This window comes from Poecile atricapillus, chromosome Z (assembly GCF_030490865.1).
Source record: "Poecile atricapillus isolate bPoeAtr1 chromosome Z, bPoeAtr1.hap1, whole genome shotgun sequence".
Taxonomy (NCBI): Eukaryota; Metazoa; Chordata; class Aves; order Passeriformes; family Paridae; genus Poecile; species Poecile atricapillus.
This window is the reverse complement of record NC_081289.1, coordinates 41,065,792-41,091,355: the sequence shown is the minus strand read 5'-3', so window position 1 is coordinate 41,091,355 and position 25,564 is coordinate 41,065,792. Positions and strand designations below refer to the sequence as shown.

At 44.8% G+C, this 25,564-nt stretch overlaps 1 protein-coding gene across 1 annotated transcript; it reads left to right on the top strand.

The window, feature by feature from the left end:
- The first annotated feature begins 4,841 nt into the window (after positions 1–4,841).
- LOC131573789 (calcium-activated potassium channel subunit beta-4-like) lies at positions 4,842–22,939 on the top strand. The gene is made up of 3 exons (XM_058828044.1): positions 4,842–5,246; positions 14,350–14,477; positions 22,040–22,939. Exons 1-3 carry the CDS (start codon positions 4,908–4,910, stop codon positions 22,206–22,208), a joined length of 636 nt encoding a protein of 211 aa, XP_058684027.1. The 5' UTR covers positions 4,842–4,907; the 3' UTR covers positions 22,209–22,939.
- Positions 22,940–25,564: the final 2,625 nt, after the last annotated feature.

The window sequence follows — 25,564 nt, the reverse complement described above, 5'->3', positions numbered from 1 at the left end:
AATTAAATTTAATTGTTTCTCATGTTCCTAAATTCTCCTGAAAATACTTGATGATACAGTTGTATTCAACTGCCTAGTCTTTTGAAAATGTAAAATGCCTGATTTGGGGAAATTTCTCACCTGTGAGCACAGAACTGATGCTTTGCTCCTTCCAGGTGGAAGAACAGTCTGTCTCTCATTTATCAATTAAATAAGCATATATGGAGACTTTAAAATCTGTGACTTGATTTCATATTTCACTCTGGGTTGAAGCAAGAGAAACAGATATAGACAGAAAACAAGGTGTAAGATTGAAACCACTTCTTAATGATACTGTATTAATTTTAAACATTGAAAAGAAGAATATAGTGCTTTTTTTACTGAAAGGAAGAAAACCTCAGTCCTCATTTACAAACTCGTGGCAAACTGGTGACTGAATTGCGCTATAGATTTTCAGACTGACAATTAAGGTCTGAGGCTTATTTAATGTTTTTACATTCCACTAATGCTATAAATAGGGAGATACTAGAATGCTGTTTTTAAAATACCTTTTTTTGAGATGGGTCTTTTTCCCTATAACTAGTTTTTTACTACAATGTGCAAGGTAAGTTCTGAGTAGAAAACCCAGTGTTTTTGGAAAGAAGTAGTATTCCTTTTTCTGGCCTGTCCAACATGCTCTCTCTCATAGTCATTGTTGCATATTGTTTACAAATCTCGTTTGAATAGTTAGCTCCACTTTCTCTGCAAAAGCTCCACTTTCCCTGCAAATCCACTACCTTCAACTTCCAGGGTAAACGTAAGTTTCACTGATTTGACCTGGTATTGCAGAAAACACTTTGTATTTTAACAGCAGTTACTCAGACCACCCTGCTTGTGGAAAAATCAAGGGTACCAGAGAGTCATGGAGGAAAGGGTTAAGGGTGCTCCACTGGGGTGTTTAAAAATGAACAAACGAAAAAACCACCCAGCACTCATCTCCTCCACCTTAGTGCCTGCTGCCACAAATACATAAGCATGTGAGAACCTTCATGGGCTTGATTAATCTAATTGAAGACCCAAGTAATCCCGAGAAGCCTGCAAATACTCACATGGGTAAAAATATTTTTCACGTGGCTGACCTGCAGTGAAGTGTCAACTTCACCTGCGTGGGGATTCACAACTGACCACACCACTCCCTCATGGCTATGACATTTCTACACTACAAAGATGTATGATGATATCACTTGGCTGCATGCCATGTTTGAAATCTGTCCCCAAGCCAGTACTTCTTGTACTTGTCTGTTTCTGTTTTACAGTTTCCATGAAAATAGGGAGAACGTACCCAAGTAAGAATTTGTGTATTGTAGTCAGATGCAAGATTTTTGCACTCTTGAGGGACTGTTTCTGTTGGCCATGAAGAGACCAGAAGCAGTCTTTGGCATGACCTAGGCAGTGCTGGGAAATGGAGGTCTGGGGCCATCAGCTTGGTCCTGAGTGACTCCTAGGTGACCATGGAAGAAGGCTGCCCATCCTCTAAATAATACTGTTTAAAGTTATTAGTCACCTAAAAGAAACTTCTCCCTGTCCTCCTCACCCCTGAAATTCCTGGTAATTTCCAATTGAAAGTACTTCTGTGGGTGAACGTTGAATGAAACAAAAAGAAACATGGGTAGCTTATCTGTCACACTCAAGCCTCTAAATGGGCAGCTGCCATCCTAAGCATGGGATAGTTAGTGCTTTTGGTTCAAGATCCTAAATACAACAATTGCTATTAAAGCCAAATTTTGCAGTGTGCTTAGTTTTCAAGTACCTTTTCATTGTATCCCTCAAAATTTGCCACTGCCCAAAATTAATGCTAGTAGAAGTTGAATTCTGGTAAATGCAGATTGGACCAAGAAGTTAGTCTGGATTGACAACTTATGCTTTTCATACATGGTATGTGAATTAAGTTTTTGTTTCTCTATGATAAGTATGCACGCTCTCATTTCCATAAATCTGAAAGCTTACATTAAAAGAACTGAGGAAATGCAGATGGATAACTTACTTTGAAATTTTGGCTTTAATAAGTTCAGTAGCTTTACCAGGTTAACACCGCTTCACTGTCAGAGGTAAACTTTATTTTTTTGAAAATAAAGCACATTGAACAATAGTTTTGATTGTTACTGATTCAGCTCACTTCTGGATTAGCAGTGCTAACCAAGTTTCTGTATTATTTTTCTAGGCTTCAGTTTCTCATTTGCATTTCATATTATCTTCTTGATATTAATGAGCTAATATTTGTGGGTATATGTCAGGTTTTTCCTGCTGAAAAGACCAAAATCATTTTCTGTAAAATCACTTTTGAATTCCCTCTGGTTTAGCAAGCAATCCAGTGAAGTAGCCAGTTTTCATGATTGGAGCATCCTGCATCAGCTGTAAACAGTCCTGATGTGGAGCAAAAGGAAGGCAGGTGTCCCAAAGCTGCTGTGGTGCGGACATTCCTGAACATCTGTGGAAACCCTCTGCTGTTCTCTAAGCTTATTCTCAACGAAATGGTTGGTTTGGTTGTTCCAGAGGTCTCTCTTCCCTTGGAAGGCCAGTTTACTTTCTGGTGGGCATCACAGTATTGGTTTTAAAAAGCCATTCTATTGTTTATTATATAGACTTTTTCTTGGAAAAGGCAGTTAATTACTGGCACTTTCCTGGAAGAGCTGCAGTCAACATCCCAAGGCCCAGCACTAGGCTTGTGCAAGGAAACAGGGAGGTGTGAGCCCAGGCCCGATGAGCAGCTTGGGTGGCTGCAGTGGCAGAGCTGCACCGTGGCTGCCCAGCCTCCAGGTGCTGACCGAGGCAGGGGTGTTCTCTGCACTGGCTGTACCAGGTGGGTCAGCTGCAGTGGGCCTCAGGTAAAGCTGTCCCTTGGCTGTGGGGCAAGGAAGGGCCCAAAAGAACAGGCAGCAACCTGTTCTCCTACAGTTGAGATTTTCATCCAGACATTATATGCCAGCTTTCTCAGCCCTGGTGGTTCGTGGGCAGCCTGTGGTCCTGGAGCCAGCATCCCCACTCCTGCCCTCAGCAGGTAACAGCAGAGCCACAATCTTCACAACAGGCCCCCTTTCATCTGCTACAACAATCAGGCATTGATGATCATTTTTCACTTCCAATTGATCCAGATAAACTTTAAGTTTTGACTGAGTCATTTGTGCAGTTCAAAATCTATGAGATTACCTGGTGAATGCTAAGGACCATTCCCAGCATTTTCCCAGCTGTGGACGATGTGGGGATTGGATGCACATGGGAGGAGTAACTCAGGGTTGCTCTGTCACCCAGTGAGCTGTTGCCTTCATTTCCATCTGACAGTGCTTTATGTACAAGGGATTGCAGGGAGTTGAACCAAGTATGGAAGGCCAGCAGTTCAGGAGGTAAGACAGAAAGAAGCTACAGCTCATTTACACTGAGAAAGCAGAGCTGGAGCTTCCCTTTCAGGTGGTAAGTGACCAATCAACCTGATTATCATTTTATTTTTTACATTATGAAAACTCTGCAACAAGCCTCCACCATTGGAGACTGCTGTCACCACAAGTGCTGGAAGCAAAACCTGATGGTGGGAATGGATGAACAGAGCCAAGGACTAAGCAAGATGAGTTCAGTTTCTAGTATAAACACCTATTGCAGGTTTAAGTAAAAACCTGTAGTCCCTGGCTCAGAGCTGGTTTACTTTTTCAGAAACCCTTTGATAATCAGGGCAGGCTACTGCAAAGCAGCTGGCCTGAGAGGAGTGTGGTAGTGCACTTGTGCAAGCAAGGCCAGTATTTGCATCCATCTGTATTCATGGCACAGTGTGGACTCTTAATAGCCCTCCTGCCAAACCGCGCTCCAATAGTCCATTTGGAGAACGTATGGATCAGCTTCATTTATAAAAGTTTGACATTGCACTCTGCAGCAGGGAAGTGATTGAAAAAGGGAAGTGCTATTTCCCAAACTTCTTCTGTGTTTCTATACCTTCTTGTCTGCTGTGTCATCAAGTTCAGCTATCAGCTCTGAGGCTCACATTTTGTTCTACCTAATTGCCTGTGATAAAGACGACAGAATACAAATATAAGTATTGCTTATGGTACTTTGGCACCGAAGAGTTCGTTGTGTTGCCACAGTGGGAAATGCTGGGTAATAACCAAACTGTATTTGCTAAATAAATATATTTTCTTGAATCAGCTGCTTTTCTTGCAAAGCTGCTTGGAAGAGACCACTTCTTAGGGTGAACCTTCAAAGGTCAATACTTCCTGTTCAAACCAATTCCTGTGTGTGATAGCTATCATCTTGCTCATCTCTTATCTCTGTCCCTGCTGTGCAGATGCTGGTTTTGGGGCTGGCCAGAACACTTTTATCCTGCACCCCACAAAAGTTACCATCTGGCCAATTCTCATTATGTCCCTTTTCAATTAATAAGGTGAAAATAGAAGCTGCCTTCTCACATGTAGATATTTAATTCCTTTAATTTCAGATTCCTCCTGTGTAGATAGAGACGTTGCAGACTTTGATGCCTTGGGGTACTGAGCAGGACTTCAAGCAACATCTCCAGGATTTAACCAAGCCAGTGATGAGATGTTGCCTTAGAGGGGCGCCACAATGCACCCAAAGGACCCTACCCACCCACCCTCTTCCAGATACTGTACATTGCATGATGGTACCCAGTATTAATCCGGACTAGCCCTCCACACAGCAAATCTCCAGAGTCAGATAATCCCGTTGCAAGCTGTCCCTTTCCACCCCCGGAGGGCCCTGAATTAGGTCAGACGGGATTAAATTTGCATTTTTTTTTATTTTCTTTTTTTTTTTTTTTTTTTTTTTTGCGTGCTAGTTACACGCACAGTCAGCCTCGGAGGAGGCGGGGAGGGAGGCGGGGAGCGGCGGGAGCTTTAGCCGATGGCAGTGGCTGATGCCCGGCGGCGGATGCCAGCGGCAGCCGGGCGATGGCGAGGAGCCGGGCGGCTTACGAGTACACGGAGGCGGAGGACAAGAGCATGCGGCTGGGTTTCCTCCTCATCGCCGCCGGCTTGCTTTCCCTCTTGGGTTTGGGCTGTTGCTGGCTTCGCCCGGCGCTGCAGGAGCGGGGCGGCGGCGGCTCCGCCAACTGCACGGTGCTGGCGGTGCGGCAGCTGGGGGAGCGCTTCGCCTGCACCTTCTCCTGCGGGGCCGCCTGCCGCGGCACCGCCCGCTACCCCTGCCTGCAGGTCCTGGTCCGCACCTCCCGCTCCTCCGCACCCGCCCTGCTCCACGAGGATGAGCGGCAGCTGCGCACCAACCCCAAGGTGAGACCCGCGGACGCCCTCCTCTCCCAAAATGCGGGGCGGTGGTCCCGTGGTGGTGCCCATTCACCGCTCCTGGCGCCCGCCCTTCTGTTCGGCGCGGGGTTTTCTCCTTTGGGAGGTGGGGAGGTGGTAAGTGAAGCGCGGGAGCATCCGTCCGAAATGCCGCTCTGCTTGTTGCTCAGCAAAAAGTAGTGTATCTAGTATGTCTCTCTATATCTATAAACATACTATACACTCTACATCTTTATCTATATATTGTGTTTTGATAGATAGATAGATAGATAGATAGATAGATAGATAGATAGATAGATATACATATAGATATATATAGAGAGAGAGCATCTCAGGGAAGGTCTAGGCTCGATACTAGGAAAAGGTTTTTCACCCAGCGGGTATTTGAGCACTGGAACAGGCTCCCCAAGGAAGTGGTCACAGCACCAAAGCAGAGTTCAAGAAGCGTTTGCTCTCAAACCCATGGTGTGACTCTTGGGGCTGTCCTGTGCCGGGCCAGGAGCCGGTCTTGATCATCAGAGTGGGCACCTTCTACATCGGGATAATTTCTGACTCTGTGTAGCACAGTATAACACACTGTGTATAACGTATAGTGTACTATATAGTGTATTACACTGTAGTGTATACTAAGTGTGATTCGTGCACACACCCACACCCACACCCACACACGCTTCTCCGCGCCCAGCCCTTTTCCCAGTCCGTCCCGCCGCGCCCGGAGCGCAGCTGGCGGGCGGCAGAGCAGGGACAGCGGCCGAGGCTCCGCTGCCGTTCCCCGGCCCGGCCCGCCGGAGCCCCGGGACGGCCGTGGGGAGACAAGGAGAAACTCCTGCTGCCGGCGGGGAGGTCCGTGTGCTCGGGCAGTGCTGCGCTGCGCGTCCCGGAGGGTGAGGGGCTTCCCAGTGCCGCTCCCCAAAGCGCACGGAGAAATGTTAATGGAGCCGCTGCTGGCGGGGCGCTGGGGAAGGGGCTGCACCAGAACAGAAGTTTCCTCCGTGCTGTTTTGATTCTTAAACTCCTCCATCACCTACACGAAAAAGGACCAAATGAAGAATCTGTGAAAGCTGCAGCTTCTAGCAAGCTGGGGAAGTCTGAAGGCAATGTGTGACTTGTGCTTTCTCTTTCTTTAAAGGCAGTTATTCTGCCTTCTCCTTTGTTTTTTTATGCTGTGTAAAGATGGTCTTGACAGCACAGACCTGAGTGGAGGAGATCTTATTAAGCAGTTTGAAGAATTAAAAAAATGCTTTGGAATCCTCCTACTCCTGAAAGAATTTGAAATTGGAAGTGTACTGGAGAGGGAAATTTCAGCTCTTTGACCGAGATGTGGATGTACCATAGTGCCAAGGGCTAAGGGCTCTGTTTGCAGGGCTGGGAAGCGTGCTTGGGTGTCCAGCTGGGATGTGCAGCCTCACATCTCCTCAGTCATACTTGTGCTGGTGTGCTCCATCCCTTGGAAGGCAGGTGAAGTTTCACACTCAGGGCTTGAGGGTTGGTTTTATCCCCTTGGCAGCTTGGAAAGGTGGTTGGGGTAAAAATCAGCAGAGTAAGTAGCAGGATGGGAAATCTGACAGCATTTGGATTAAATTGCTGGCACTGCTCAGAGGTGATGAGTGATTGAAGCTGCAGTGCTGGATGGAGCCTGATCGCAAAGCAGATGAAGCGCTGGACTGTGAGGGAGCTTTGCAAATCTTTTCCTGGGAGCGCTGCTGCCAGGCTCCCCGTGGAGAGGGCTGTGGTGGCAGAGGTGTGCCAGGAGTGCCCTGGCTGTCCGAGCTGCAGGACTTCTCTAAACATCTCTCCATTTGCAGGTGGGCAGGGGGGAGCTGGTAAAATGCAGGAGAAAAGTCACCCCTTTGCTATGGGGTGAAGAGGAGGTGGCTCTGCAGAAGGTGCAGTGTGGCTCTCCCCGAGCACAGCCTATGGCTCTTGTGGCCATCTCCAGCAAGGAGAGGAGCTGGGAGAAGGGAGGGGAGTGCTGGCTGCCAGCAGAATCCCAGGGCTCAGCAACTCTGGCAACATCTGCAGGTTCAGCAGCAGCTTTCAAACTGGACCATGACGGCAATACCTTTCTGAGTAGTCTAAGTGTTTTGTTTTGTTTTGGGTTTGCTTCTTAACCCTATTTTCTTCTGCATTTCTGGAAGTGTGGTGGGAAGAGAAGGGTTGCACCTGCCCAAGGGCTGAATTGAAATTGCAGGGAGACACTCTGAGCTTCAGAAGTAATGTCTGTAAATGTCACTCAGAAAGCTATTTTTATTTAACAATTAATTTTGTGTTAACTCTTAATAACAAAACTCTTAATAACAACAGGGCTGTTGGCAGTGTGTGGTACTTTCCTGCTTTTACAAATATAATCTGTATCCTTTACCTTCCACCTTGCATCTCTAGGTGTGGGCTGTTTACCCTGGGATATTGATTGCTGAGAATTAAATCTGATTTACCAGATGTGATCAAGCAGAAAGGATGCATTTTTTTGATGTAACAGTATTCTTTGGTAGTAATTGAATTTATCTCAGTGGAAAACTCTGTAGAAAAAAATGTGCTCTAATTATTTTCTCTACTTTAAGAAGCTTATGTAAAACAAATACAAAATAAGAAGAAAAGTTGGTTAGGTCTCATCAAGAGAACATACCTTTCTAAGGGACTGAACTCTGTATCTGTTGCTTTGGTTCTCCTATTTTTTCCCTAGTTCAACATCTGCAGATCCAAACAGTTATATTCTCCTTTAATGTTTGATTTAAAATCTCACTGTTTTTAAAAGCTTTCAGGATTTTATGCTGAAATACATTAGTTAGAGCCACAGAGTAGGAATCTGCTGGATTTAATGCTCTGGATCCTGTATGTATTTATGAACAAACACTTAGAGATCTGTTTAACCCTTCCTGTTCCCGTCACATTTTTGCACTATGCTTCCCTGTGTTCATGCACTTAGATGTACAGATAACATGTTAATCTGTTCCAACTAGCTAAAAGGGGAAAAAAAGACCAATTTTGTTTTGAACTGTTTTAAAATGTTACTTTCTCCTTGCATTTCTTTGTAGGGTAGCAGTTTTTCCCTGTAAATCAATAGTGTGGAACAGACATAGCTCTGGCTCCTTACAACACACAACAATACTAAATCAGTTGGCAGCTTCACTCCCCCCAAAAATCCCCAGCATATTTGATTAAAAATCTACTTTCTGTAGTGGAGTGGGCTGACATACAAACATATCACAGATATGAATGTCTGTTCTAGTGAGGAAAAACCTTTTTCTAGATGCAGGAAAAAAAAATTTTTTTCTTCTCTTGCTTTCTAAGATAATCACCTCATTGTGCAGCCCAGGATTCATTTTAGCTCTTAAAAGATTATATAGCTGGGTCAGAGTTAATCCAGGAATGTATATATAAAGCACCGGACACGATTACATTTGTGTTCAGTCTGAGTGATCTGTGGATTTTATTTTTTTTTAATTTTTATTTTTTGATTGCTGTCTCAGAGGAAGAAATTTATTGGAGTGACAGTAGCATTTCTTCAGCTGTCTTGATGGCAATAATAATCTCTGAGATAAGGCTTAAGAGGGATTAATTCCAAAGTCAATTTGCCACTATCACTCTCCGGCCATCGGGTACGCCGGTGGCGCATACAGCCAGCGCAGGGACCAGGCCATAGCTCTGCCTGGGGAAAACCACAGGGGAGTCTGTCAGCTGCTAAAAAGGTCTGATTTCTGGTGTTTTAGGCATTTCCCTTCTGACATCTGCAGTTAAGTGTAGGGTTGGAAGAAGTTGCCCCCTGTTTTGCCAAAGAAACTCTTAGGGGAGTGGCTGGTTAGACAGATGTTAGCAGCTGTGCAGCAGGACCTGGTGCTCCACATCCTTGTCCCCAGGCAAGGGAGCAAACCAGCTGCTGCCCCTTGTCTGCATTCCACACCTGCCCGTGCTCCTGTCACACTTCTCTGTAATGGCTCCACCTGACTGATGTGCAGTCATCTCTTCTGTGCTCCTGTAAATAGAATTTGCCTTAGTTTTTGGACTCTCTTAAATATGAACCATGAGGAGGTTTCATAACAAAATATAACTTCACAAAAATTTTGTGAGAGTCTGGTACCTCTGGTGAAGCATTCAGATCTGTGTTTGGGCTGGTACCTGCAACAGGCAAACTACGCAGATGCTGCCTAACAATTCCTCTGGAGGCGGGCCCAGGGGCCATGGATAAACCTTATCACCCACTCATCTCACCTGGGGCACCACTCCCTGCCTCGAGCCTCTGTGAGGGGTCAGGGTTTGATCACTCCCGGTGAGTTGTGCTGATGATGATCACCCGCACTGCCAGATGCAGGTGAAAACCAGACACAGAACTCAGCTCCAATTCCCTCAGGACACTCAGCTGGGAGGGGGAAAATTTTTGTACTAAAGATGAGCGAGTCCACCTGCTCATGTCCTGCCCTGTGGCAGCACTTCCTCCCTCCCACACCCCGAAGGTAACCCAGTAGTGAACGGAGACACACACAAAGTCAGGAGACTCATATATTGCTTGGTGTGGTGGGTTGATCCTGGCTGGACTTCAGGTCCCCACCCAAGCTGCTGTCATCACTCCTCAAGGAGAAAAAATATAATGAAAGGCTTGTGGGTTGAGAGAAGGACAGGGAGAGATCACTCACCCTTTATCATCATGGGAAAAATAGACTTGACTCAGGGAAATTAATATGCTTTATTGCCAATTAAATCAGAGAAGGGTACTGCATAAATAAAATAAAATAAAATCTAAAAATGCCTTTCCCCTACCCATCTGTTCTTCCTGAGCTTAACTTCACTCCTGGTTTTCTTCACCTCCTCCTTCCCACCAGCACAGAGGGACAGGGAATGTGGGCTGTGGTCAGTCCATCACACATCTGCACTCCTTCCTCTTCACACTCTTTCCTTGCTCCAGTGTGGGGTCTCTCCCACAGGAGACAGTTCTCCATTACCTTCTCCAGTGTGGGTCCTTCCCACAGGCTGCAGTTCTTTATCAAGTGCTCCAACATGGGTCCCGCACAGCTTCACAGGTCCTGCCAGGACCCTGCTCCCTTGTGGGCTTCCCTCAGAGCCACAACCTCCTCTGGGCATCCCTTTGCTGTGGTGTGGGGTCCACCAGGGCTGCAGGTGGATCTCTACTCCAGCACATGTTGTGGGGCTTTTCCACACCAAACAAATGGTACATGCTCTGTCCCACAGCTTACCAGGAGCCAGGAGGATGGTCCTCCACGTGTCACTTGGAAACTGAGTTTGAAGTCATGCTCCTGAATTACCTTGGTTTGTCTTCTGTTAGGCTGAATTGCTTCTGCTTTGAGCCAGGATGTCTCTTCACATTTGAAACTTTCTCGTAGTCTACGAAGTCTGTCTATTTTTATTAAAAATATGACTGAATTTGGCAAGAATTGATCTTTGAAAAGAACAAAATGCAACCTGGAACTTAAACCACGGTCAAGAGTTCATGCATCTGTTATTTCTGTGTGATATGGAAGAATATCTGCCCTCATGAAGTGTTCAGAAAGACCAGGAATCTTCCCAGGTATCTGCAGGGAGACTGAAGTGGGAGCATCCAGCAGCAAACACAGATACAAATCCTACAAAACCTTGGTGTAAAGATGTATTAGCTGTTCACTGACATTTTTACTGCTGTCCTAGCTTGCTTTCAGTTGGCATTTGTTTATGTTTTGATGCCAGTATTTCATGCCATGTCTTGTAAGGGAGTACTACAGAATTAATGTTTCTGAAACTGCCTCTTGCCAAAGTGGATGTTATTTCACATTCATCCATCAACTCACAGTAGCAAAATTTGTGTGGATATAATTCCCTTTTATCTGCCCGATGAATCTGCTTTGGAAGGTGATAGAGCTGGTCAAGCAAAGTGCCCTAGAAGTGTGCTTGGGAGGCTGAGTAAAGAGAGATCCCCCCCCACATGCATTGGAAAGGGACAAAAAGCACCTTGGGTTGGTGGGGACTGTGCTGGCATCCTGGGGAGGCAGACAAGCTCCAGTGTTCGTGCAGCAGCTGATATATTCACACTGGGATTGCACCTTGGGTGTTTTCTGTGGCTCAAGTTCTTTATCACATTTTGTTGCTGTTTCAGGGTAGCCCCTGGGATTCATATTTGGACAGGGACCACTCCTCTCTTCAAGATTGTTAATCCTCAACAGGCTGAAGCAGTGAGGCCACATCAATTTATGGCAAGACCCCGGGTGTCTCCTTTGTGTTTTCCACATGAAGATAAAGAGGAAGAGGTAGAAATGTGTCCAGCATACTTTCTGTCCACTGGGATTGCTTGTGCAGAGAACGGTGTGAAGTTTGAATTATGGAAAGCATTCACTGTTGTGCCCAACTTCCAGGTGTCCCTCCTGTAGGCACTGGCAGTACTCCCATATGCTGTCCTGCTTTGGCAGGAGAAAATACAGAAGTGTTGACTGTAGAAACTGTCTGTGGGCCCCTTTACATCTTCCAAACTGAGAAAAATCCCTGCCCTGAAAAACTCAATTTTTAGTATCTTCATATTGAGCTAGCAGCATGGGGACTGATGGGAAAAAATGTGAAGCACTCTGTGATGAAATGTCCTGGGAGAGTCTTAAAGCTTGATACTTGTCTTTCAGATGGACATCTCTTGGGAAAAGAGACCTCTCTGGTTGTTTCTAAGCCTGAAAGTCAGGATGGGGCTAATGAGCAGTTCACCAGGGTATGAACTTTGTGAAGGATTCAAGTAATATTTTGTGGGGGTGGAAGGTCTCTGAAGGATCCAGGGAAAGTTTAACCAGGACTGGTGGGGCGATTGCACTTTAATAGCAGAGGACAGCAGTAGGCTTAGCCAGGAGGAAGAAACATTTCAGAGGATAGAGAAAATGTGTGTACTGGAGCCAGTAACACAGGAATGGGAGTTCTGAGATAGCTGAGTGAGTTTTGGCAATATAATATCTATTGGTACTCAGCTGTTTTGTCTAGCTCTGCATTTTGTGTGCTGGCTAAATAGTGGCTGGTTTGGGAGCTCTTTCTAGAGCCCCTACAAGCTGGGGGCTTGGGAAGAGCAGAGTGTGATTACAGTCAGATGTAGGCAGTGAGTGCACAACTCGTGGGATATGGTGCCATTTCCAAAGCAGGAAATGCTCCATAAAGGAAAGCATCAGAGTGGAGGAAGTGCTGGACCCCAGGCCAAGCAGGGAGGAGGGGACCATGCTGGTGCCATCAGGGGGTCAGAGCAGAGCCAGCCATGCTCTCTGCCAAATTTTCTGACTCTGCCCAGCTGCTGCACAGATGTGTTTATGCACTGGGAGTGTGGAGAGAAAAAAAGGGGGGTGTTTGATGCTTCCAAAGCGGAGAACCAAACCAGAAATTTTGCTGACCAAGGAGTATTATCTAAGACAATAACAGTATGTGATAAATCCTACATTCTGGTTTCTGAAGTACAGTGTTGTTGCTGCTCATTTCTGTCCTTCACTATCAGCATTGGGACAATCCTTGTTTAGGCTCCTGTGAACATGGAGCTAAGGGGAGCTCTGTGCCACGTCAACACCAGACAGGAGTCCATGTGAAAATGGGGATCCTTGCATGTGGAAAAAGTAGGTTTCAGTTTGGAAGCAGCAAGGAACACCTTGCAGATTCTTTCATTCTGAAGCATGCAAGACAGTGGCAGCACTTGCAAGTGCTGACAGAAGTGGTCAGATTTTACATGATCAGGGAATAAAATCCTGAGATTTCTCCCTTGCTCTTGGAATGGCAAACCTTCAAGCTGTTGTATGGTGAACATGGACTTGTAGGTCTGTACATCTTCGGTACAGTATGCAGCTGGGGGCAAGGCAGGCCCCTGTGAAACCTCTGCAGAAGGAGAGGAAGCACTCACTAGGCACAGTCAGTCATGGTGATCTTTATTCTCATGTTAGAGAAGATATCGCTCTCCTTGATGTTGCTGCCTTCAGGATACTGGGGAGAAATTAATGTTGTCATCATATGTGGGCCCCAAATTTAGGGGCTTCCCACACCCTTCTTCACCTGCTTCCTCAACTTTCCTAAGCAGGAGGCGTTTTAGCTACCTTCCTAGTCACTTTTTATTGTTTGCACCTCCCAATTTTAAAGGAATTAAAATTCAGCGTGTGCACCTGGAGCCTTGGCGTCCCCACGTCCTGCAGGGTGAAAAGCCTCTGTGTTATGGGAGGATCAGCTGTGTTACTCAGTGTGGTTCAACATCTCCTGCCATGATCTCCTGTATGTATGCCTGGTAAAAACGAGAGGGATTATGCTTGGACACTGAACTCTGATAGTGTTGATACTTGATTCAGTGCACAATTTGTTTTCTGTTGTTTAACTGCCTGTGGCTAGGAATTAAGGGTGGTGTGTCAAAGACTTGGGAACAAGGTGGGTGTGGGGGTGTGGATATGTCCCAAAGGGGAGCCTCTGAAGGCCCAGTCCCAAGGGCACCAAGTTGGGGGAGGGATTTCCCTTGATCTCTGGGCTTTGAAGCAGATATCTGAGGATGAGATCTGCAGATAGCTCAGCTGCATGCTCAACTCTCCTTGACTTCTCTACAGCAGAAGCAGATGCTGAACCTTTCTACTGAAGCTGGGCTGTGAACCGTTTTTCTTTTTTCCTTGTGATGTAACAGTGGAAGGATACCTTCTTTGTTCAGTGGACATCAGCCAGATATCCCATCATCTGGGAAAGCTTGCTGCACTCTTTGGGTTATTTATTAGCATGGTACTTAACAAACCTTGTGATTATGTGCCTCACTGAAAATAGGAAGTTAATCAAATCTAATCCATGCAGCTGGCTAGGAATACATCAAAATGAAATGATAATTTTCACATTCATTATGCCAAACCCCAAGATGTTATGAGGTGGTTTGGTTTAAGAGTGGAACAAACATGGCAAAGCCTTTATTTTCTTTCTGAATGCTATTATATTCTTTTCCAGTACCTGCACAGAATAATTAGCAGTTGAAGTGACGATCAGCTAATATTTCTTTTCTGTTTCTTTGGAGCTTTTGTTTATTATTCTCTGTCCATTTCAGTCACGCTGGTATCATGAGGAAAGCGCAGAATAGTGATGCCCTGCGTTCCTGAGCACAGCAGTAACTCTGTTCTGCAATGTGTCTTGGCAGTGTTCATACATCCCTCCCTGTGCAAGAGACGATCAGGAGAACTCTGAGAACGTCACGTACAAGCAGAAATACTGGAAAGAGAAAGTGGGTTCTCAACCATTTACATGCTATTTTAACCAGCACTTGAGGTGAGTAATCTCCATTTGGCTAGGCAGGAGTGCTTATGCATCTGCTTAACAGCTGTCCATTGGTTCTGCTTGAAAATATATATAAATGCATGCATATGTATATACACACACAGAGACCCCCTCCAGGGCAATGTGGTTTTATCACACAGAGCTCACTGGCGCAGAACTTTGCAAGACAGCTCTGTTGATGAAAAGCTATATGGAAAGGAAAGGAATATTTTTACCACTTAAAGTAAAAATATAAAACTCGGAGAAAAGTTTTCTTTAAAACATGCCATTTTTATAGCAAAAAGCATCTTGGCTTTTAACACTCAGATGGCAGATTTCTGGTGTGGATATTAGCATTCCTTTCCTTCACAGAAAAGAAACCCTACTGTGTTCAATGGGAAAAGGGGAGATCAGTAAACACTACAAACTAACTCAGTAATTGTGTTAGAGGATTAATGGGTCAGATATGTGTAGTAAACAGCAACAGAACTTCCAGGTTTCATACATGCTTGCAGAGTAGAAAGCTGTAACCTAAAGCATCTCCCCATCTGTTTCAGTTCTTACTTTTATTGCCAGCGTTGATGTGACTTCCATGTGTGTGAGGGTGACGTGTGGTTTCCTTCCTTCACTAAACAGAAAGGGGAGGGAGTCCTTTTTCCTGTCTCTTTCTGATGGTGATAAGCCAGGAAATAAAAGGTAATGTGGCTGCAGGAGGTTAGTCCCATCCCACAAACACTTGGAAGTTAAATAGATGAGGGAATAGCTCATGACTTGCAGGTGCAATTCAGGGCTCAGTGTGGGAGTGTTGGCACCAGATATTTCAGTTCAGAAAGACAAACAGGAGGAAAATGGATGGCAGGTGGAGAAATGCCTGACTCTCTTGTGGGTGTCCTGCTGAGTACCCTGGGGGCTTCAGGTTTGTCTTAGGCTGGCTATAATAGTTGTCTCCTTGGAGAGACTGTAGACCCAGTCAGCATGCCCAGGATGCCCAGTTTGTTGTCCCTGGTTAACTCTTTGCAGAGGGACACCACCAAGAATTTGTAGCTATTTTTTTGCCTTTAGAGGGGAAAGAAGCATTGCTTACAGCATGCAGAGGTTAAAACTTAGGGTACTCTGTATGACAACATCAGACCTGTCAGGGACCTTCTTGGGAGTCCTTTGGTCCACAAGATGCTAATGTCTGCAGCTGGTAACCAGGAGTTGAGTCATGATTTTGGTTTTTCTTGGCAGGCAGGTGTTGCCTGTTCCTTGTACTCCTGAGAACTGGGACTTGAAGCACCCACTGCCCAAGTGAGCAGGAGATTCAGAAACATGGGATTGTCTGCAGGAGAAGTCATGGCTAGGATACATCTAAACTGTTGTGGAAAGTGAAAGTTAACTTTTTTAGTCAGTGGACAGATACAGGAGCCATAAATAAACGTATAAACGGAGATGTTTATTTCTCTCCTGCAAAGGAGTGCAGGGTGGTGGGTGTCCAGGGCTGTGTGAGCTGATTCTCACATTACATTTTGGTGAAGCAAAGACAAAGCTTTTCTGAGGCTGCATGCTGCCTAGTGTCTGACATTTATGTAAGCTGGCACTGAGGAATTGTGCAGCACTCAGGAAGGGTTTTTTTTCCCTAAAGATGCTGAATCCTATACTGCTAAAAGTTCTTGCCAGCACAATGGCTGCCTTGAAACATTGCCTTTTGCTGATCATACAACAATTCATACACAGCATAAGAGAGGCTTGCTGCCAGAGATACTAGAAGATAGACTAAGCCAAAATGTGTACACCATCTATTTTCTTCTGGAGATAGCAATGAGCTTTGTGAGATAAGTTCTGCTGACTAGGAATGTGCTTGCTTGGGTATACTTTTAGAGCAATGATGACTAAGCAAAGCAGTAAAAAGAAACCATAACAAACTGAGGGAGAAATCTGTTCCCTTCAAAACAGAAGTGTGCATATTTTCTGACAGTATTTTTTTCACTATATAGATAAGCTAACTGTTCACTGTCAGTCTGTATAAAACATATAGTAAATAGTTCCTTAGAGAATGTGGTATTTGTAATATTAATACTCTCTTTTGAAACAGCAGAATAAAATTTAGGTAAATATACAGGGGATGAATGAACATCATCTCCTCTTCATCGAATTTACTTCATCTTCATGGTCAGAACTGTTGCTGCATGCAGAGTGTACTTTTGGGTAACATCTCCCTTTCAGTTTGGTGGTTTCAGCAGGTTACTTTGAAAAGGTGTAAAAAAGGGGTGCCATGCATACAGTTCAAAGTTATACAGAAGGGATGAGAAGCAGACTCGGCAATTTCAACCATTCTTAATTCCTGTAAATGAAACTGCCCAGCAAAATTAGCTGCCTGACATTTGTCTTGGGGAACCAAAGTGCAGCTTATCCTGGAGTTCAGTGCTTAGCTGAAGAACGAGGTTTTGCTTTGCCACTTCAGGCACTCTACTGTCCCACTCTTCTCTGACAAGCTTTGGGACAAGGTGTTCAAGCTGCATGGGGAAGTTGCTTTTCTGGATCTCTGGTGAAGGTGTCTGTATGTTGACATGGTGATGCCCCAGTGTGAAGGAGACCCAGCACAGCAGAAACCAACCTTCAGTGTTTCACACTCTAAAGTAAAGGACAAATTCAGACGAAGATCTCAGGCTGTTGCCAAAGGTTTGAGAAGGCTCTGAGCTCCAGGGTTTTGGTGCTCTGGATCTCACACCAAGGGACACACATCATGACCTCATGCAAACAAGGGCCACAGCTGCATGCCCTGAAGTGGCAGGCCTGTGGGAACAGGCAGGATGGGGGAGATCCTGTTGATTTATTTTTTCATGTTCTCATTGACATCCATGGCAAAAACAAAAAGAGAGAAACTAAGATGGCCATGAGCTCAGACCTCATTGTCTCATGCCATGCAGAGACAGGCAGAGCAAGCTGTGTCAAGTAATTTCTCCTTAGTGTCTGATTTATGTGGTGTTATTGCTTGTTAACTCTGGGTTTGTGCCACATGCAAGAACGCTCTGTGTTTCCTTTGCTGTGGCACAACAGGTGAGCCAGCCATACTTCAGCCTCCTCTGTGCTTGCTGCAGGATGCTGTACACAAATTCATCAGGGATCTGAAAAACAAACCCTGTCAAGTGATTAGTGACAGCCTGTATGTTTTTTGTGTGTCCTGCAGGGTCCCCACTTATCTCAGAATAATTATGTGTGTAAGCCATGGGTGCCCAGGTAGTAGGGCTGCTCATCCATAAAATGTTGGAACATAAATCTTGGTTTGCTCTGTTACTCTGTTACTTCTAAATTAATTCCCTCCACCTGTGGAGCAGTGCTTGGGCCTGAGGAGGAAAGGACTTTACTGTCAGCAAGACACTGTGCTGCCTCTGCATGCAGCCATCCAGCTGAGGATCTCTGCATCTTGCAACATTAAGGGAAAAAATGACTGCTTGTCAGAGCAAAGGGATGTGAATATCCCTGGGAAAAATATAAGTGTATTGCAGACATCTTTTAATACACATTGTTTGAATACAAAAATATTTGTTAGGTTTCCCTATCCTGTGCCTGAACCTCTGTCAGTTATTGTTGTGTGGCAGAAGGTTCACAGTGTGTTTCATAAGTGATGACTGAAATGTTTATGTGCTTGTAACTTTTTGATCCTATATGACTTTTTAAAAATCCCTGCACTGCAATTCTCCCCATGTTGTTCAGTAATTGCTCTGAAGGCTCTGATGGAAGCCTGTGTTACCTGGTGTCTGCTTGAGCTACCTGGCAGAACCTAACAGGGGTGTGTTGTATTACACAATAACTAATCCAGTTAGCTCTGCTCAAAGCTCCACAAGGGTCTAGCCCTGAGCTCAAAATCCTGATCTCACCTTTTAGGAATGAAAACAAAATTCCTTCTTCATGGTCTGTACAGTGAAAGGAACAGCTGTTTTCAGGGTTAAGGCTTCTTCAGGATTTTTTTTTTTCAGTTTGTTTGTTGTTTCACCCTGGGACTGCTGCTGGGCAGTGGTGGTGCAGCAGAGTGGCCATCACTGTTTGCAGCAAGAACCAGGTCTGAATGCCTGAGCATGGCTTGCAATCATTGGGGGTTTCCCCCCTTTTGTCCCACTAGGTCTTGCTCTTGCCTCTGTTGCTGTTTTATGCACAGATAACTGGTGTTAGGATTTTGGGTGCATCCCTTCAAGAAGCTTTGTATTTACTAAAAACCTGAATGGCAGTGTTGCTAGAGAGAAGAGACTGCCAATAATCAGGCTTAGGGGGGGGATATGCACAACCCCTCTGCCAACGTCTTTGAACTGAAGTACTATATAAAGTCACAGAGCATCTATACATTTTTTAAAGACGCTACTTACAGGAGCAAGGCAACCAATTTAATTATATCTGCTGGTTTTCACAGGGAAAAGAAACATGTTTTTAGGCATGATGTACCTCCTTTGGGTTCAAGGTCACTGCCTCAGCACCAGGGGACTGATGCTCTTAGGCCTTCCAGCAAAGACAGGTCTCTGCCATGAGAAGTCTTCCCGTGGGGACAGAGCACCTTTTCTTTTCCATTTCCAAGTAAAACAACAAGCCTTCAGACTGTGGGAGCAGGCAGGTCTCCTTTAAAAAAGTAGCATGAAAAGTCAAAACTTCTAGCTTTGCCAAGCAAACTGAAAGTAGTTACATGACTGTGTTTCAAGTGCCAGAATCACATAACACTCTGAATTGGAAGGCACCCACAGGGATCACTGAATCCAGCTAATGACCCTGCACAACACCATCCCCAAGAGTCACACTGTGTGCCCAAGAGCATTGTCCAGTTGCTTCTTCAACTCAGTCAGGCTTGGTGCTGTGACGCTTCCCTGGAGAGCCTGTTCCAGTGCCCAGCCACACTCTGGGTGAAGAACCTTTTTCTAATCTCCAACCTGAACCTCCCCTGACGACCTGAGGCCATTCCCTTGGGTTCTGTCACTGGGCACCATAGAGCAGAGATCAGTGCCTGCCCCTCCTCTTCCCCTTGAGAGGAACTACAATGAGGTCTCTCCTCAATCTTCTCCACACTGAACAAAGTGACCTCAGCCACTCCTCACCAAGGCTTCCCCTCAAGGCCCTTCACCATCCTCATGGCCCTCCTTTGGACTCTCTCCAACACCTTAACATCTTTCTTATATTGTGGCACCCAAAACTGCCCACAGCAATCAAGGTGAGGCCACACCAGTGTGCAGGGACTCTTGCTGTACCTAAAAATAGCAGTAATACCCATCTAAAGTGAAACCTCAGCTCAAGACTTACTTAAAGGCTTTGTCTTTGATTCTTTTCCACAATGGAAACTTTTTTAAATTACTAAGTCACAATCACATCTATAATGGGTGTTGACATCCATCACTGCTACCTTTGGTACCTATGGTTTTCAAAACATTTAAGATTCAGTCAAAAGGATGTCTTCCTTTCCTCAATCACACTTTCTTTCCTTTAATTGAATCCAATTCTCTAGGTTTTTGCTTGTCCCTTATTTTTGAACTAACATCTGCTTAAAAAAAAATGCTTAAAATTCAATGTCACTAATAAGTTCAGAGCTGTGAAGACTGAGTGTTGCCTACTTATGGCCTCCTTGCCAATTAGCACTCTGTTATTCACAGGTGATGACACAGTAACTGTGAGGGAGCAGGTTCAAACCTCCTGTGAAAGGATTTCTCTGTTCAGGTGCACAGGTTAGTGAGTTTGCACCCATAAAATTAATACCGCTTTATTCAATTTATAGTCTCAACCTGTGCCTGCTTATATATCTGGAGAATTTTGGTTGTGCAGAATTCATGCATTCAACTGCTGAATACACCTGAGATTCTTTTGATATCTTTTTATGCTGCTGAATTTCAAACTTTATATAGCAGGGCTGCTCACAATCAGAGTTTTATTCTGCTCCTAACTACAGAAACAAAGAGAGATGCATGGTGCTGGCCTTGGGGACTTTCAGGCTGGCACAGTGCAGAGGATTCTCCGCACAGCAATTTTGGGTGAGAGACCCCCAAATGCAAATGCAGGTGTAATTAAATCTGGCATCAGACATAGCTTTGGCAGTCTGGCTCCAGTAGCTCCTTAAGGATGGATAACACTGTAGATTTGCAAGCATCTCCATTCAATGTCTCACTGAAGGAAAAAGAGTTCCTCCTTTATCCCTGACAGAGAATTATTTCTTAGTGCTACTTTCTGGTCAGGACAAAGCTATCGTGAGAGAGCCAGCACAGTCATTGAACATGTATCTGCTCCCATGTGCCACTGTGCAAGGAGACCTTGATTCCCTGGACATTTTGGATGAGCCTGGGTTGCCAGGATTTCAGGCTGTGAGGTTTGTTGCTCCAAGAAGTAAGAGTCAGGTGGTGTTGGCCAAGTGACATGCGATGGGAGTGATCAATATAAGTGAGGACCAACGTGAGTCAAGACTATAGATATTTTTATAATTGGAGAAAGTCTGTTTCTCTCCTTTACAGATGGTTTTCCAGCAGACTGCGTGTCTCTGGCTGTAGATCGGAAAGCAAGAGCAAAATGCAAACGCTGCAAGATTAATTTAATAACTATTAAACTGCAAGGGAGAGCAGAAAGAGCCAGAGCTGAGGAAAACCTGCCATCACATTTCCCAAACAACATCCCAGACTTGGAAGAGGCAGATGGACAGCACATCTTTCAGACACGTGGCACAGATAAATTTCCAAATGTCTCGAGATGCGTCCACCTGCAATTCTCCTGCTCCCTCTGTTTCCCTTTGGAAATGCATAAACCTGTCACAGACCCCACCAGGACTGTGTATTAGATGCTGCTGGTGGAGGCAAGGAGGTTCAGACCTTCGTGGGAGTCTTGCCAAGCTGTCCCTGTAGGAGCTGCTGAGTCTCCTGAGGCACTGCTCTCAGCAGCCCCAAATCACAGCTCATTGCTGAAACAGCCACTGCTGGGAAGGAGCTGAGTTGGGAGCCTTGGACACCCCGGGGCAGGCTGCAGTCCTTGTGGGGATAGATTTTGTGCAGGCTGCTGCCTTCCAGTGCAGCTGGGCTAGCCTGGGCCACCAGCTCCCTGCCCAGACCCAAACCACAGCCAGGGCTTGCTTCCTCAGGAGCCTCCATGTACCCCATGGACACAGCAGTGCTCAAAGCTAACACAAAGCTTTAATTACTGTTTAAATCCATTTCACGGGGCCTGATAACATTTGAGGTAGAAATGCTGTATAAATGTATAAATGCTGCCTGGTACTGTGTGTTAGCCAGAGTGGTTTTGCAATCCATGGTCACTGTGACGCTGTATCTCTCATGGCTGTCTGTGATGACTTCATTCTCTGGAAGATGTAAAGCACCAACACTTTTTTATTTTTTAAATCCAAATGAACCTGTTAGCCTGTAAACACTGCAAGTGGAAAGCTCTCACAATCTGCCATGAGTGCTGGTGGCAAAAGTCAAACGCAAGCAGTGGATGAAATGGTCCACTTAGCCATTTTCTAACACTTTGGCAAATAAAGCATCTTTACTCTTACCATGTTAGATGACTCCCACTTATGATGAATTGATGATATTATATTGATTTCTATTTTCTCCATCTTCTGTTCCTCCTCTTCACAGGCCGGATGATGTGATGCTGAAGCGCACCCATGATGAGACTGTTCTCTTGCACTGCTTCCTCTGGCCTGTGGTGACTTTCCTGGTTGGAGTCCTCATTGTGGTCCTGACCATTTGTGCCAAGAGCTTGGCTGTCAGGGCAGAGGCAATAAAAAAGAAGAAGCATTTGTGAGTGGCAAGGCTGCTCATGGAAAAGAAAAACCTGCAAGACGGTCTCAGGTGGGGCAACCTGACACCCCTGCAGGGGCACCCGGCTGCGTCTCCTTCCAGGCTCTGATCTGTGGTGGAGTTGCTCTTGTCTCAGGATTGTTCTTGGGAGATTGCCCCATGAAATGCCAGCTAAATGCTTCTTCTGCTATGGCACTAAATAAGTATATTCTACCAAAAACAAAGAGAAAATCTACATGCATCAAATATGCTGTACACTGCACCAAATATCCTGTGTGCTGTTAGTGCTGAAGAGCAGCTACCCAGAAATTGAGACTGTTTATAAAACTCCCTGATGATGTTACTTTCATCTCCACAAAGTGATCTTTGCTAATGTTTAATATTAAATATTTAAAATATTTACTTTAGATAGAACATATTTCCAAAATAATAAAATTTGATTGTTTTGATGGTTTTAACTTTTGGGTTTTTTGTGGGGTTTTTTTTTGGTTGTCGTTTTTGTGGGGTTTTTTTCTTTTTCTTTTTCTTTTTCTTTTTTTTTTAAGCTGTAAGGCAAACGTAACATTGTGCTGATTTGGTTTTTTTTCTGCTGTGTAGAACTTAATTTTAAAATTCAAACTTTACTTTCTGTTTAGACAAAATCTGTCATCATTGCCCATTCACTGTGATGAAATGTAGAAATCTCTCAGAAATACTTCTAAAAAAAATGAAACATTATTGGAAAAGATGATTAAATACTGGATCTAACTTTATTGCCTCAGTGGTATTCAGTCCCTACAGTTTTTCTTGTCCCCTCTCAGATATCCTCTTCACAAATGCTCCAGGTGCAAGGAGCAGGAATTTTACAGTAATGGTTTTACATGAATATGTTTTACCAGCATCTTGCCCAAATAGTGCCTGAGTGCTTGCTGAGGAGAGCCTGTGTTCTTGCTGTGGCTCACACCAGCAGAGAAGGACATCAACTCCTTGTAGGGCTGTGGGTGTTTGCTGCTGAAGTGCCTATCCCAGTCACAGCAGCTCCACGAAGGCCCCTCCGCGGGATGCTCCAGGGAACACACGGCAGTGTGGCCCTGGAGTCCTGCTGGGTCTGCTTTCTCTGCTTGCCCAGCTCCTTGCTGTGTGTGATGGGAGTACCAGCTCCAGTCCACTTGCTCAGCACAGAGAGTTCCATATTCCTGGCAGTCTCCCAGAGCACATTTTTGTGTGCCATAGTCAGGGGCTGGGGCCAGAGCAGTTTCATGGCACTTGTCATTGTCCCCACAGGGCTGGCCCCCCCTGGGACCAGCTGTGCAGCTTGGCAGCGCTGGCGTGCAGCAAAAAAGAAAAACCATGTGGCTCGGGCAGGAAAGTGAGTGATTACTGGCAAAGCACTTTAATCTACATTAACAATTCTGCAATTCTGAACATACTGTGCACTGTGCTAATCTCTGATATTCTTAGTATTATGTGTAAATACCTTGGGGTTTATTGTGATTTTAACACATATCAGAAAAATTTCCTGAGGATGAGAAAAGTGCTAGATTTGAAAGCCTGAAAGCTTAGTTGGCACAAAAGCATGATAACAAACCTGCTTGTATTGCCCAGTGTCCTTTTCAGATTAATTATGTTGTCTGTTTTAGAACTGATTTCCCTAAGAACTCTTGGACACACTGTGGTGCCCAGTGATGAAGGTGATGCATGGCAAAGGCAGCAGAGTGACTGGAGGTCATTCACTGCTTCCCTGTGACTTTTGGAGTGTCCTCTGGTCCCAGTCCACACTGGGATAGCTGTTTCTTCAAGGCAAGTTAAGGAAATATGTTTGTAGGGGCAGGAATTTGATGCTTCTTGGCACATTACTCCGTATGAAAGACCCAGCTGGCATTGGTTGCATATGTTCAAGCACCTCCAAACCTGTAGGTGAAAAACATCTCTTGTAAGAGAAATTTCTAATTCTATGTGTTAGCATCATCACTTTGAAGGTGCCTGCTGTCCAGCTCACACTGGTACCTTTTGTCTCAGCCTACTGAAAAGAGCAGTGCTGGATATACTGAGTGCAGAGAGGTTGTGAGCTCTCAGACTCTCAGAGGAAAGCCTGCAAAGGACACTGTTTTGTTTCACTCATGTCTCACTGCTGTGGCCTGGTTTGCATACACTGCGACTCTCTTGCCTCAGCAACCCACAGAAACACTGCATTGTGTGTCTGATTTGGGGGCTTGGTTGCTATTTTTTAATATATATATTACTTATTCCCACTCTGCAAATCACATAAAGGTGGTGGTGTGGGGTGGTTTGGTTATCTGAGTAAGGTGATGCAAAATTATCTTCATTTATTTATCTTTGATAGCTTCTTACAGTTAAGAGGAATAAGCCTGATTTTCTATATTCATCCATCTTTTGTTTTCCCAAGGGAGAAGGAAATACACAGTGACACAGATTCATCATGAAATTTTAAACCAGTAGCTTGGGGTTCGCAAATCCAGATTAACAAAATCCTCTCTTGCTTCGCTCCAGAAGCTTTTGTGAGGGAATTGTACAGCTGGATCTCTGAGCAAAAGGCAAGAAGCAAATTGAGCGGGTGCAGCTCACTTGATTGGCAATCATATATTTTAATCTGTTGGAAATGCCTTTTGCAAAGGCCTCTGGAAGAAAGTAATGGCTACCAAGGTAATGTTAAATTATTTTTCTGGGAGATTAGCAGGCCAAGCTAAATATCTAAATTGATGTCCAAAGACCAGCAGTAGGTATATGCCTGGCATGGCAGTAAGTGATGCTAAGGGGAAAATTCAAAATCCTAACATTCAGTCTTCTGTCTGATCCTGTCCCTCACTGATTTAGAAATGTCTTTGTATTCCCTGTACTTGATTGTGGAAGCTGGGGATTTCCCTCTAGCGGATTATTCACTGATTTCCTCCTTGGCTTTGCAGATTTCCAGGTTCTGTGGTGTATTCTCTGAAACATATTTGCAGCCAGAGCGGCTGCTTTTCCCAAAGCCATCTGCAGAGTTGGCTTTTGCATTTTATTCAATATTTATATGTCATTGCTTTGAGGAATTTTGTTCTGGCATGCTGTCTGCTGCTCTGCTTCAGCAAAACCTGCCTTCTCTTTCATGTAGTGCAATTAAATCAATTTGTTTGTACAGTATCTTTCTCTGTTAGTTCCTTATGCTCATTTTTAAAGTTGAGTTCTTCTTTAAAGAAGCATTTTTTGTTGCCTTTTTCTTGCTTATGTCTTTCTGTGTTGCCAGTAAGAGACAAGATTTCAGAAAGTTGGAAAATTTATCTGTTGAATGAACAGCGTAATTCAAACTCAGAGTAGATGAGGGGTATCATGGGAGAGTCCAGGGGCGTTTTAGAAGATCATTACCCACAATCTTTGCTATAA